Here is a 14,247-nt window from a genome sequence, read left to right as displayed (position 1 = left end):
CCGGGGCTCAAGTGGTTAAGGAAGAAATGGAGGGCCAATTTTCTGATAGTAGAAATTGCAATTCATGAAAGCAGTTATTCTGTCGTAAGGTGCGGAAATCACAGGTTCCCAAGAATGGGTATCAGGGGCGAGTCCGCAGGTGAGAGAAAGGACTTTGTAAAGACATGTGATCATATACGTACCGTTGGGGCCTATTAAGGGGTGTATTTTCAGATTGGGTGGTAGATTATCATAACACCAAGGTGCCCCTTTCAGTAGAACATCTGTTTGGGCTTGTGTCAATTTGTACCCATAATTTGCCGGTCGAATGACAGTTCCAGTCTATGAGTTTTCCCATGTATACTGCCTGATAGTATTTAAGTACATCCGGGAGCACAATGCCTCCACAGTGTTTAGGCAGGGATAGTTGGCATCGGGGATTGTGAGGTCCCCTGTGTGCCCATATAAATTTGATGAATAAGAAGTGAACCTGTTTAAAGTAAAAAGAAGGGATCTGAATTAGTAGGGTTTGGAAAAGGTATAAATATTTCGGTAAAATACACATCTTGAGGAGATTACATCTGCCGAACCACGAATGCATTCCTCGATGCCAATTATCTAGCAAGATATGGGTTCTGGTCAGAAGAGGTAGGAAGTTGAGTTTGAAGACCCGAGATAGGTCAGAGGGGATATACTGTATGTTCCAGGATATTTTAGAGCTATGTCTGTCTATTTGAACCTGAAGCTTAGCTTCAGAGTACGAAGCAGTGCAGGGGAAACTCCCACCCCCATAGCCTCTGATTTACTAAAGTTGATCTTCAGGTTTGATAGTAGGCCATAGGCGTCAAATTCACGGATAAGGTCTAGTAGTGACACCAAATGATTAGTAAGGGAAAAGAGCAGGTCATCCGCATACGCTGAAATTTTATGTTGTCCTATTCCTACCTTGACCCCAGTGATATCGGGATTTAGGCGGATTGTACAAAGAAAGGGTTCCTGAGAGAGGGCAAAAAGCAGTGGGGACAGTGGGCACCCCTGTCTTGTCGCGTGCGTGATGGGGAAGGGGTCCGACAGAATCCCGTTGGCCTTTACTTGGGCCGTCGGTTGTGAGTAGATAATGGTAATCCAGTGGAGCATATGTTCCCCCAAATGCTGCGAGAAAATTTTAGTAAAGGATGAGGCGCTAGTGATGTTCAGTGAATCAAAAATGCAAATACAAATAAAGAGCAAGCTAAAAGTCCATATGTTATAAATCCCAACACCAAATTGTGATGCTCAAAATTGTATTCCTAGCTCTTCACCACAAGTTCTCAAGAGATAAGTGGCCACTCACCAAAGAATTATGACCCCTTTTTACAGGAAGGTCAAACAGCACTTCTGCAATACCAATTGATTCCACTGACAGCACAGTTCCACTCCACTGGCCCCTTGAGATGAAACTAGGATGGGAAAAGTGACTCCACAAGAGACATATAGGGAGGTCTCATAGTGTAGTATTTTTAATAGATAAAAGCAAATGACAACAAATGGCGATTACACTCACATGTTACAGTGCCGATCTGGGCACCAGGTGTAATCAGCATGTGCAAGTCTGTTAGTCCTAAAGGGATAGCGTGAAGTCCGCGTCTCTGCTAAGGCCAAGCCTAGATAGGATGTGGGATTAGGACCTGGAATGGCGGCTCCTCTTCTCTGACATATGTTTCGCTGTATCAGAGCAGAGGAGCTGCCATTCCAGGTTCTGATTCCACATCCGATCTAGGCTTGGCCTTAGGAGAGACGCGGCCTTTACGCTATCCCTTTAGGACTATCCGGCTTGCACATGCTGATTACACCTGGTGTCCGGATCGGCACTGTAACATGTGAGTGTAATCGCCATTTGTTTTTGTCATTTGCTTTTATCTATCAAAAATACTACCTATGAGACCTTCCTCTATGTCTTTTGTGGAGTCATTTTTCCCATCCTGGAGTGGAGTGGAGCTGTGCTGTCAGTGGAATCAATTGGTATTCCAGAAGCGCTGTTTGACCTTCCTGTAAAAAGGGGTCATAATTCTCTGGTGAGTGGCCACACATCTCTTGAGTACTTGTGGTGAAGAACTAGGAATCTGATTTTGAGCATTACAATTTGGTGGTGTCGGAATTTATCACACATGGACTTTTAGCTTGCTATTTGTATTTTTATTTTAGATTCACTGAACATCACTAGCGCCTCATCCTTTAATATAATTTTCCTGCAGCATTTGGTGACCTGTTCACTTTTAAAGGGGCACCTTCAATTATACTTGTTCACTGATTTCACATGGCGCCATTCATTGTTTTTCATTTTTATATGTTCCCCCAAGCCTATGTGTCGAAGGACAGCAAACATGAAGCGCCAGTTCATGCGATCAAATGCTTTCTCAGCATCTGTCCCTATTATAATACATGGAGTTTGTGTTTTTTGCACTTTGTGGATAAGTTTCAACATTTTAAGCATATTGTCGCGGGCTTCTCCGGTTGGGATGAACCCCCTTGATCTAGGTGAATCAATGGTTGTAGATGTTGCACGATACATGAGGCAATGATCTTCGTGAATAATATATGGTCGCAGTTTAAAAGCGAGGTCTGTAACTGCCACAGCAAGTCGGGTCTTTACTCTCTTTAGGGATCACTGTGACATGGTTAGGGAAGAGGGTATCGGAGCCTAGTTTATTGAACAGTACCACCATATGAGGACCTATGATTGGGAGGAACAGTTTGTAGTACTGTAGCGAGAAAACGCCTGGGCCAGGGGCTTTGCCTGATTTCGAGACATTGAGTGCGTTTTGAAGCTCTTCTAAGGTTATTGGGGTGTCCAGATCCTCTCGTACCTCAGGGGGTAGCTGGGGAAGCTGAGACGCCATGATATAGCCTTCTATCTGAGTCTGAGGTGGAGACTGGTTTCATAGGTTATATAGGGAGATGTAGTGTTCTCGAGAACCCTGGACAATCTGTTTAGGAAGTGCTGCTTTTTGGCCCTAAGGTGTAATGAATTGAGGGACATATGAAGCTAATTTTTGTTCTCTGATCGAGCGGGCTAGCATTCTCCCTTACTAATCACCTGACTCATAGCTAATTCTTCGGCACAGTTGTATTGCTGCTTTGGATAGATAACTTAGCAGGTCCGATGTTTGCTTGCAAAAGAGACAGGAGGTCTCGTTTAAGCGCTGGGGTCAGGGCATGTTTATCTGAGACTCTACTCTGTGGATGTCCTGAAGGAGAGACAAGAGTTTCTCTTCCCACTGAGGCTTGAGTCGTGACTCGTGTTTGATGAGGACTCCCCTGATAACTGCCTTATGAGCTTCCCATAAGATCTCCGTATCACAGTCTCACTGGGTGTTAATCTGAAAATACTGAGTCAGTTTTTTTTTTAACATCCTCCACTACCTCAGGGTTCTGTAATAGGCTTTCGTTTAATTTCCAGAATCTAGTTCTGGAGGAGGAAATTTCAGAGAGTTTGTATGTCAGCTCAATTGGTGTGTGGTCCGACCATATTATCGTGCCAATAGCTGAAGTTTGTACAGCATGTAACTGTGTATGTGGGATTAACAAATTGTCTATGCAGGTGTAGACTTTGTGAGGGAAGGAGAAAACGGAATACTCTTTCTAGCATAGGGAAGACACATATAGGAGAAATAATGTGCTGCACATCCCGGAACATACAATATGGGAAGAGATAATCTTTCACGCCTGAATGCAGCTAACGCCAAATATCTATCAGTTGGGCTTTGTGGAGAGACTGCACCACTCGTTTGTGAACGCATCGAGGAACGGAGGATGAGCCATAGGAAATATCTACATTAGGAAGCAAAGGAACATTGAAATCCCCTCCTAGTATTAACTGACCTTCGGAGAATTCTAGGAGTAGGTCTAGCGTACAGTTAAGGAAAATATCTTGACAGTCATTAGGGGCATAGATAGTGGCAAATGTCATTTTAACCTCCCCCAGTAAGCCCTTAATGAAAATGAAGCGCCCAGCAGAATTCGCTGGGGTGTCTTGTCAAGTCCAAGGGAGTCGGTTGGACAGTAGTATGGATACGCCCTATGACTTAGCAAGTTTGTTAGTAGCATGGTAGTTAATTGGATAAAACCTATTTTTCGGGATGGGAAGTTTATCATCTCTGAAGTGAGTTTCTTGGATGAAAGCTACATCTGCATACGCGTGTTTCAGGTCATTTAAAAGTATACGTCTCTTTTCGGGGACGTTGAGCCCTTTGGCATTGAGCGAAATTATCTTAACAGTGTCCATTCCAGGGTAAGGAAAGGGGGTTAGGAAGGGGAAGGTAGGGGAGGGGAGGAGAGGGTTACGGTGATGGAGAGAGTAGAGATAAAGTATAAGTGGAGAAAAAAGGAAGACAAAAAGAAAATATACGAGAGACAAATTAGTAAATAGGTACAGAGGGAAATGTGTAAAGGGACATGGCCCCTGAAACTACCTCGGCACAATATTGCCAACGGCGCACTTCAACCGAAATCGCCATTGGAGAAGTGCACCAACCTAAGTGGGGAAGGGGGTAGACAGAAGCCAAACAGGAGTGGCTCCCACTGAGCATGAATGCAGTACAATACACAATATGAATAAGATCAACCATAAGGCCTCTAGCAGCTGAAAGGCAACATAGTGCAAATAGATATGCAGCAGACATTGCCTACTCCTCAGAATATTATACACTGCTATCTAGGTCATGTAGTAACAACAGCGTTAACTGTGCTCAGTTCCCATCCGACAGTTAAGTATCTGGTTAGTTCCACAGATTTGTGTAGTAACTTATGTTGCTGTACATCCGAAGCGTGGAGCTCAAACATTGAGGCACTAAGACCTCCAAAAGAATGCATAATCCTGGCTAGCATGGTAAAGGGATGGATGGCTACTGAGTCAGTGGCAGAGGTATGAAAGCATCAATGCACACAGCATATGTGCAGCTGGGGGTCTCCCTGTTGTCATTTGAAGGTATGGGAGGTATAGCCTGGCAGACAGAGCGGCAACGCCCCCTTCTCCCTCAAGAGTAAGTCATGCTGTGTTTATGCCTAAAGCAGCCAGCAGGAGAATAAAATAACGGCAGTGGTGGCTGGCTGGGACAGAAGAGAAGATTAAAGGTGCTTCTGTCTCTCTCTCTGTCTCTCTCTGTCTCTCTCTGTGGGTCAGTGTATGTCAGGTAGGTCAGTGTGTGTCAGGTAGGTCAGCGTGGGTCTTAGTGTGGGTCAGTGTGTGTCAGGTAGGTCAGTGTATGTCAGGTAGGTCAGTGTTTATCAGGTAGGTGAGTGTAATAGTCAGTGTATGTCAGGTAGGTCAGTGTTTGTCAGGTAGGTGAGTGTAATAGTCAGTGTATGTCAGGTAGGTCAGTGTATGTCAGGTAGGTCAGTGTATGTCAGGTAGGTGAGTGTAATAGTCAGTGTATGTCAGGTAGGTCAGTGCGCATCAGGTAGGTCAGTGCACGTCAGGTAGATAACACCCCCTCACCCCTCCCCAGTGCCAGGCTCGGACTTCGGGCTGAAGCCCCTGGTCTTTTTGCTACCTAGCAACCCCCCTGCTAATCAGCCCTCCCAGTTCTTATTATTTCCAGGGGTCTAATCGGCCCTCCCAGTTCTTACCTTGTATTATTTTAGGGGGTCTAATAAGTCCCCCCAGATATTATCTTGTATTATTTCAAGGAGTCCAATTAGCCCCCCAGTTATTATCTTATATTATAAACACTTCCCCCACTTTTTTTTGTTTTTGTTTTGTAGGTTTCTATGGTATGTAATAGTCTTGTTGTAATTTGTTAACATTTTTTCAATAAAAAGTATTTTATTCAAAAAAATAAAAATAAACACTTCCCCCATGTTGTAGAGATGAGTAAAGGGAGAGGGATTCTGAAGTTTAGCAAAAGATAACTGGACAGGTCTGACACCATTCCTGTGACATCATTCCAGAAAAACTGTCAACTCGCAACTGAAATTAGGAGCTGTATTCCTGGCAGATCGGGAGGTATTTTTCTGTACTTGGGCATGGGCATATTTGGGAAATGGGCATAATCGAGTACCATTATTTTTTGGCATGGAGTCCCCATGTTCTGACAAGAGTCCATTGCTTGTGGTTGGTGAACGCTCACATGGTGATTGTCAAGGTAGATTGAGCACTCCCTTTCTGTAAAGTGTCACTCCGGTGTTTTGGAAGACCTAATCTGTACTTTTTTTTTCCACTTATATATGCACGTGTTTGTTTTATATGTTATATTTCATTTTTATGGCATTACCTTGTACATTATTATATTTTAATGCGTCAATTTACACAATTATCATCCTTATATAGTTTGTCTGACTGTTATTTTGCCAGCAGCTTTTTTTTCTGTTTATTTACCTGCCAGCGCGTTTTCTATTATTGTTTTATAACCCCCTGTCAGTTTGGGAGTTTTTTTCTACCATCTGTGTCTCATTGGGGAGGTTTCCCTTCACTTCCTTTCCCACAGCCAAATCAGGAACTGAGAGGAAATCCTTCCAAAGTGAGGGAATCCTGGGGTGTCACCAGAACTTGTGTCCCCACTGGAAGATTTCCCCTCTATTACTGTTCAACCCAAAATTTGGGATTGTCTTTTACTTTAATTTTAGGTGATAACAGCAAACAGGACAAAAAAAGAGAGTCAATCTCCATAATGAGGGCACAGACAGCAATAAAAACTGACAGGGGTACTAATCCCCTCCCGCTTTATCCAAAACTTAAAAAAAAAAAAAAAAAAAAAAAAAGGCTTTTGACAACGTCGCAACTCTATGACGAAACACGTCAAGAACACGTCTCCTGGCCAGGAGAATGGAACGCACGATATGTGCTGAATAGATACCACGTCTCCACAAACTGTACGGGCTGAGGATTTCACTGCGTGACGCTGGTCCTGTCAATATGACAGTTTATATATATATCTATCTATCTATCTATCTATATATATACAACCCCTGGCAAAAGTATGGAATCACCAGTCCCTGAGGATGTTCCTTCAGTTGTTTATTGTTGTAGAAAAAAAGCAGATCACAGACATGGCCAAAAACTAAAGGCATTTCAAATGGCAACATTCTGGCTTTAAGAAACACTAAAAGAAATCAAGAAAAATAATTGTGGTGGCCAGTAACAGTTAGATTTATAGAACAAGCACAGGGAATAAATTATGGAATCACTCAACTCTGAGGAAAAAATTATGGAATCATGAAAAACAAAGTAACACTCCAACACATCACTAGTACTTTGTTGCACCACCTCTGGCTTTTATAACTGCTTGCAGTCTCTGAGGCATTGACTTAATGAGTGATAAACAGTACTCTTCATCAATCTGGCTCCAGCCTTCTCTGATTGCTGTTGCCAAATCATCTTTGCAGGTTGGAGCCTTGTCATGGACCATTTTCTTTAACTTCCACCACAGGTTTTCAATTGGATTGAGATCCGGACTGTTTGCTGGCCATGACATTGACCTTATGTGTCTTTCTTCAAGGAATTTTTTCACAGTTTTTGCTCTATGGCAAGATGCATTATCATCTTGATAAATGATTTCATCATCCCCAAACATCCTTTCAATAGATGGGATAAGAAAAGTGTCCAAAACTTCAATGTAAACCTGTGCATTTATTGAAGATTTAATGACAGCCACCTCCCCAGTGCCTTTACCTGACATGCAGCCCCGTATCATAATTCACTGTGGAAATTTGCATGTTTTCTTCAGACAGTCGTCTGCATAAATCTCATTGGAACGGCACCAAACAAAAGTTCCAGCATCATCACCTTGCCCAATGCAGATTCGAGATTCATCACTGAATATGACTTTCATCCAATCATCCACAGTCCACGATTGCCTTTCCTTAGCCCATTGTAACCTTGTTTTTTTGTGTTTAGGTGTTAGAGATGGCTTTCTTTTAGCTTTTCTGTATGTAAATCCCATTTCCTTTAGGCGGTTTCTTACAGTTCGGTCACAGATGTTGACTCCAGTTTCCTCCCATTTGTTCCTCATTTGTTTTGTTGTACATTTTCTGTTTTCAAGGCATATTGCTTTAAGTTTTCTGTCTTGACGCTTTGATGTCTTCCTTGGTCTACCAGTATGCTTGCCTTTAACCACCTTCCCATGTTGTTTGTATTTGGTCCATGTTTTAGACACAGCCGACTGTGAACAACCAACATCTTGTGCAACACTGCGTGATGATTTACCCTCTTTACCTACATACTAACAAGCAGATTTAATCTGATGCAGGTGTTAGTGTTTGTAATGAAAATTTACAGGGTGATTCCATAATTTTTTCCTCAGATTTGAGTGATTCCATAATTTATTCCCTGTGCTTGTTCTATAAATCTAACTATTACTGGCCACCACAATTATTTTTCTTGATTTCTTTTAGTGTTTCTTAAAGCCAGAAAGTTGCCATTTGAAATGCCTTTCGTTTTTGGCCACATCTGTGATCTGCTTTTTTTCTACAACAATAAACAACTGAAGGAACATCCTCAGGGACTGGTGATTCCATAATTTTTGCCAGGGGTTGTATATATATATAGATAGATATATATATTGTAAGCTGTTTTAACCAATAAAACCTGAGGATTTTACTCTATGAGGAGCTCTCTCTTTCCTTTATCATGCGCTGCACATGGTTTACCCCTGAAGTTCCAGAGCCATAATTGCAGGATATACACCATAGAGGAGATACCGGAAGTAACCAGAGATTACAGCATTGGGTTTGGTCCCCAGTAAATGACCTACAGGCAAGTTTGACTCTGTTTTGCTGTAAGGCAAAGGAGTCCAACCCATCTGGTAAATTTGGAAATGTATATCATCCCCAGGAGGAGGATCACCAACTCCATTGGGACATGGAGTACTTTCGCACTTTCCTGCACTAAGAAAAGGATTATTTTGCACTTTTTTTACATTATGCACTTTAATTCATTTTATTATTGTCACTTTTAATAATTGTTACTATTCAATTAAATTATATTGTCTATTCAACCCATAATGGTCATTTGGTTCAACAATATTATGCATATATGTTAGTTATGGATCAATCATGTTGATATATAGCCATATGTTATATCCAATGAGGCCAATATCACATATAAATATACCAACTGGGTAAATTTATAAGAGGAATTAATGTCAAGGAGGAGCAGGCGCTGTTTATTCTTTTCATTTAAAAAAATACTTAAGTAATTTTCGAGCAAAGAAATGCAAATTTTTAACATTTTTCTAGAGGAACCCTGATTGAGAAAATCTGACTCATATTCTTCACTTTACATTACCTTAATTTACTTGACATTCTTGTTTATTATCGAGACACCTCCACAGACATTTCTTGAATAACAGAGATATTTCCAGAGATAGTAAATGAAAAAAACATACTTGTTTCTCTGTAAATTAGCTCAAAGGAATTTAAAGCTATATGATAATGATTCACAAGAATTATGACTTTTTCTTGCTGTAATGAATAAAATGATCACAATTCAGAGAGGAGAGGGAGCAACCTGTAGAAAAGTTTTGTGTATCATTTTTGGAAGTTGATCGCTGTCCCCCATGGCTGTTTGGAAGGAGTAAGGGGATTTAGCATGATGTGTCATTCCAGAAAAACTACTGTGTTGTCAACTCTCAACTGAAGTTAGGAGCTGTACTTCTGGCAGATCGGGAGATATTTTTTCTGTACTTGGGCATGGGCATATTTTTTGGCATTTCACAGTTAATGTAATTTTACAGCTTTACATGTTTGGTATCTATTGATTTTAGTTTGAATGCAACCCCATTGTTTATATTTTATAAATTATGTATTTGATTGTGTTTGTGTGCACTAAAATTCATTTTGGTGTAATTTTTCTTGACAATATAGATTTAAAAAACATTTGTGCAAATATCATACAAAATAAGTTGATTGCTGTCCCCCATGCCTGTTTGGAAGGAGTAAAAGGGGATCTAGCATGAGCAGTCAGAGTAAGGCTCCATTCACACTTGGAAGTCTTGTCATGCAACTTTGCTTGACAAGTCGTTCCCCATGTTTTCCAATTATAACCATTCATATATGTGCAAATTAAAGTTTCAACAACTTCAAAGTAGTTCATGCCACTACCTTGGTCTGACTTTCACGCAATTTGAGGGCCATAGACTTCAATGTTAACCCTTAAAAGTTGCATGAAAGTCGTACCTGAATGTTATACAATGCAACTATTGTGTGACAGTTGTCTATTATCACTGGTCAAAGCAAAGGTCGTGTCCAAGTTGCTCCCATCCAAAATTTGCATCAAAGTTGCACTTCAAAGTCGTGAATGGAGCTTAAAGAGCCATACACTTTACAAATTTTGTCCGGTTTCAGAGAAACCTGACAACATTCACTCGTGGCCCCACCTGACACTTCCCAACCAGCATCCCTCGGCTGAAAAATTGAAGGAGCAAGGTGGTAATTTGTTGGCCAACCAACAGGGCCAACTGTCAAAATACAATAGCCACAGCAGGAGATTCATTCATCCACACTGTGGGAGTAAACTCCCGTGATTGACTTTTACCTATAGGAAAGCCTATAGTAAGGCTTATGAATAAATACTAAGCGCCAATAAATATATGTCAAATTAAATTACACAAATACATTGAATAATTCCATCAGCTGCAGTTAAAAACTCGCTAGATGCAAAAAGTGATAAAATAGAAAACAATCCACCGCGCTAGGTGTAAACAATATGAAATCTTGTAAAGTCCCAATATAGTAATGTAGAAAGTGCTCGTGCTCAGTAATAAATTTGTGTTCCAAGGTGATCACACTGGGTGCCCCACCATACTATCTCTAGCATGATCGTTCAGGCATGTGGGGAAACCCCTGGAGAGATCCGTGTTGGCGCCTCTTGTGATAAGTTGCCTCGTATAAATGAATGGGAATGATAATAAAGAATCCTCATTGCGCAATACCGTAGAAAAGTTTATTTGTTAAAACACGGCAGTGTGTGGCGGTGACGCGATAATGCCTCTGTGTCACTGCAACACACTTCCGTCCACGCTACACCCTGGGACTCGAGCGGAATTGTGGCTAGCGGCACATTTGTGGGCTGATTTCCCAATCACCTGCTACTGTATACACGCCGGGTGCCAGGATTTAGGCACCATTGCATGTGAGTGTAACTTTTAACTGGTTTTAACAAAAAAAAAATTTCTACGACATTGCGCATTGAGGATTCTTTTTTATCATTCCCATTCATATATATGAGGCAACTTACCACAAGAAGCACCAACACGGATCTCACCAGGGGTTTCCCCACATGCCTGAAAGACCATACTAGAGATAGTTGGTCAACTCCTAAGGGTGAGTGTACACCTATGTGGGGCACCCAGTCTGAGGACCTTGGAACACAAATTTATTATTGAGCACGACCACTTTCTACATCACTATATTGGGATTGTACAAGATTTCATATTGTTTACACCTAGCACGGTGGATTATTTACTATAATAAGACTTACCTATAGGTACAATAAATATATCCTAAACGTGCACCGTTTAGGCAATATTTACTTTAGAAGCAGCCGGTGACGTCACCGGTGCATACGCTCTGAAAGGTCTGTGCCGTAAACAGTGACTCCCGCACGCAGAAGTTACGTCACTGTGGCTTGGACATTCGTACCGCTGAACTCAGTAGGTGAAGCTAAATTTGTAACTATGCTGGCTACATTCACGGGATTGTGGTGGTGAGAAGGCTACTTAAAGAACATACAAACCTAACATTTCATATTCCTGCTATGTGCCCTACTGTACTTGTATGAGAAAGTATCCTCTTCTCTTTGTATTGCTTCCTTTATGTAAAATATCTGGTGTTCTTGTCAGTCCCTCTGCTTCCCTATTAAAAACTGACCACACTAGCCATGAGAACTCAGTGTGGTCCGTTCTCTAGCTGTGTTGGGAACTCAGTGTACTCTCCTCCAATAATCAGGCTTGTCCTGGCCACTTGTCTCTTCGTGCCATCATCATGCTGTGCAGTATTCTAGTATCTGAGAGGACCCTACCATTGGACAACCAATTGGAAGTCTCCATGTCAGCAATGTGGATGCCTGAAAATGGCTCTTGTTAATTTTCAGTGAAGAAGATAAAAGACTCAGGATCCAACACATCTTGTGCTCCTTGATTTAGGTAAGTAAAAAGGGTCTTCAGGCTTAGGATGCTTTAAAGAGCCATTAGTTGGGATGGGGTATTCCCAGAGTTTAGTTTAACAATTGTATAAAGTTAACCTTTAGGCAGAACAAGGATAATTCATCCATTGTAGTAACCAGGACTTTTTTTCTAAAAAAAAAAAAAAGTGCTGGAACTCCCCCTTTCAGAGTCACCCCTTGTCTCCGCCCCCTACCCACCTTCGAGCTTCATCCCTTAGTTCCAACCCCTACCCACATCCCAGTATCACGCTTTTTACAGAATACAGAACCAAGTAATGTTGCTAAGTAATTTGTATGGAATTTGTCAATGATAACAAGAAAAGCAGTAAAATAGATCCACTGCAGCCAGCAACAATAGACCCTTCCCCCATCAACAAGAGATCCCCCAAGCAGCAATGAAATCCTTTCAACAATATACCCTGCAGCAACAACAGTCCCCTGGCGGCAACAACACATTTCCCCGCAGCCAGCATCAATAGATCCCTCCCTCAACAGTAGATCCTGCCTAGCAACAACTAAACCCCCAGCAACATAAGACCCAACCCCAGAAACAATAGATCCCCTGCAAAAATAGCTTCCTTCATCGACAATAGATCCCCCAGCAGCCAGTATCAATAGACCCTGCTGCAGCCCCAGAACCCCTTGCCATGCAGGAGGTGCCGGAACTGCATTCCCCCACATTCCCGCTGAAAAAAAAGCCCTGGTAGTAACCCATATTTTGTGTTATCTGGCTACAATGAATGAAAATCTGATCACCGTGTGTTATATCACTTTGCACATCAGCATTGAGTTGACCTGCAAAGTAATGGATTCTGATCTACAAAATGCTAAACCCATTCCCTGAAGTTCCATTCGGTACCATAACTCAAATAATACTTTGTGACATACAGCCCCTGTCGATTATTGATGGTGTATATCTGCCACATAGAATCTTGAGATTCAAGGTAAATGGTAGCAGAGAGAGGTCTGTAGGCAGCAAGAGGTTAAGCACTGGCCACACCTTGCTCCCCACCTGGGGTAAAATTTTGACTTACCTGAGTAGAATCAGTGGTGGTGCTGAGAGAGAGATGGAAGTAGGCTGTGAGGGAACATGTCTGCAGGACTGAAGTACACTCAGTGAGACCTATTTATTAGCCAGGAGGCTTGCATTTTGTTTGATGGACTTTTGCTTTGAGACTATGTTTTCTACCACTGCATGGGAATCCTTGTCTGTTGCTTTATTTGCTGACCAAATAAACATGGGCAAGAAGCCCCTTAACCTTGCACATGGCTGGATTACCTTTCTGAGAACTCTCTACTTGAAGCTAATCACCCACAACTTATTAAAAGCAGTTTTCCCCATTTGTGGAAGGGAGATTCCTGTAGGTCTGTTCCCATCCCACCACATGCACCTTATGAAGACATAACAGTAGAGTAATGCAGTTGCCCCCTATACTCCCCCTTGTGTGTCTGTATGCCTGTGGTAGGAACATTAGACCACCAATAAACCTCACTTACCTTTCTTCGGTGAGGCATGTGCTGGCGTCAGCTGAATGGCTGTGACAACAGCCAGGAAAATGGCACACCACATCATGCCTGAGAATCACCAAGTCGTCTACTGCCGGAGAGCGAAGAGAAAATATTCCACCTGCTGAAACCTGAGGACTTTAAATACCTAAAGGGAGAGGACAGCAATCACCAGAACACCTCGCTGACCTTTGAGGAGCGTCAGAACTAGAATTTCCTGAGAGCCCAGACTCACCCTCCCTATATACTCTATGCAGGAATAAAGGAACTGTGAGAACAAAGTGTAGTTTTGCAACTGTGTCATGTGAGGGCAGAGTTTATGGACGTATTTATAAAACCGTGAAAGTGACATTTACCAAATATTGACAAAAAAAAAAGAAGAAATTCCAAAATAAAAAATGTTTTTTTTAAAGTTACTCTTCAAAGAATACATGTGATATCTACAAAATACTGTATACATTTTATTGCACATTTTTTTCATCATAAAAATACCATATAAAGATACTAAATGATTATATAAACAAGTACACCTCCATCCAGCTCAACCCCTATCCTATACAGCATAGAATGTCATGACTACCAAATGTCTATCTCTCTATCTATCTATCTATCTATCTATCTAT

General features: G+C 41.6%; 1 protein-coding gene across 1 annotated transcript in view; it reads right to left on the bottom strand.

Moving 5' to 3' along the window:
- LOC141144175 (kunitz-type serine protease inhibitor bitisilin-3-like) overlaps positions 1 to 13,905 on the bottom strand; it is a 45,623-nt gene extending 31,718 nt beyond the window's left edge. Inside the window, exon 1 of the mRNA XM_073629598.1 lies at positions 13,616 to 13,905. Within this exon, the coding sequence (XP_073485699.1) occupies positions 13,616 to 13,691 (76 nt within the window). The 5' untranslated portion in view covers positions 13,692 to 13,905. The remainder of the gene's footprint in view (positions 1 to 13,615) is intronic.
- Between the last annotated feature and the right edge of the window lie 342 nt (positions 13,906 to 14,247).

Source organism: Aquarana catesbeiana, linkage group LG05 (assembly GCF_042186555.1).
Source record: "Aquarana catesbeiana isolate 2022-GZ linkage group LG05, ASM4218655v1, whole genome shotgun sequence".
In the NCBI taxonomy this organism is placed as follows: domain Eukaryota; kingdom Metazoa; phylum Chordata; class Amphibia; order Anura; family Ranidae; genus Aquarana; species Aquarana catesbeiana.
This window is presented reverse-complemented; position numbering and strand designations above follow the sequence as displayed.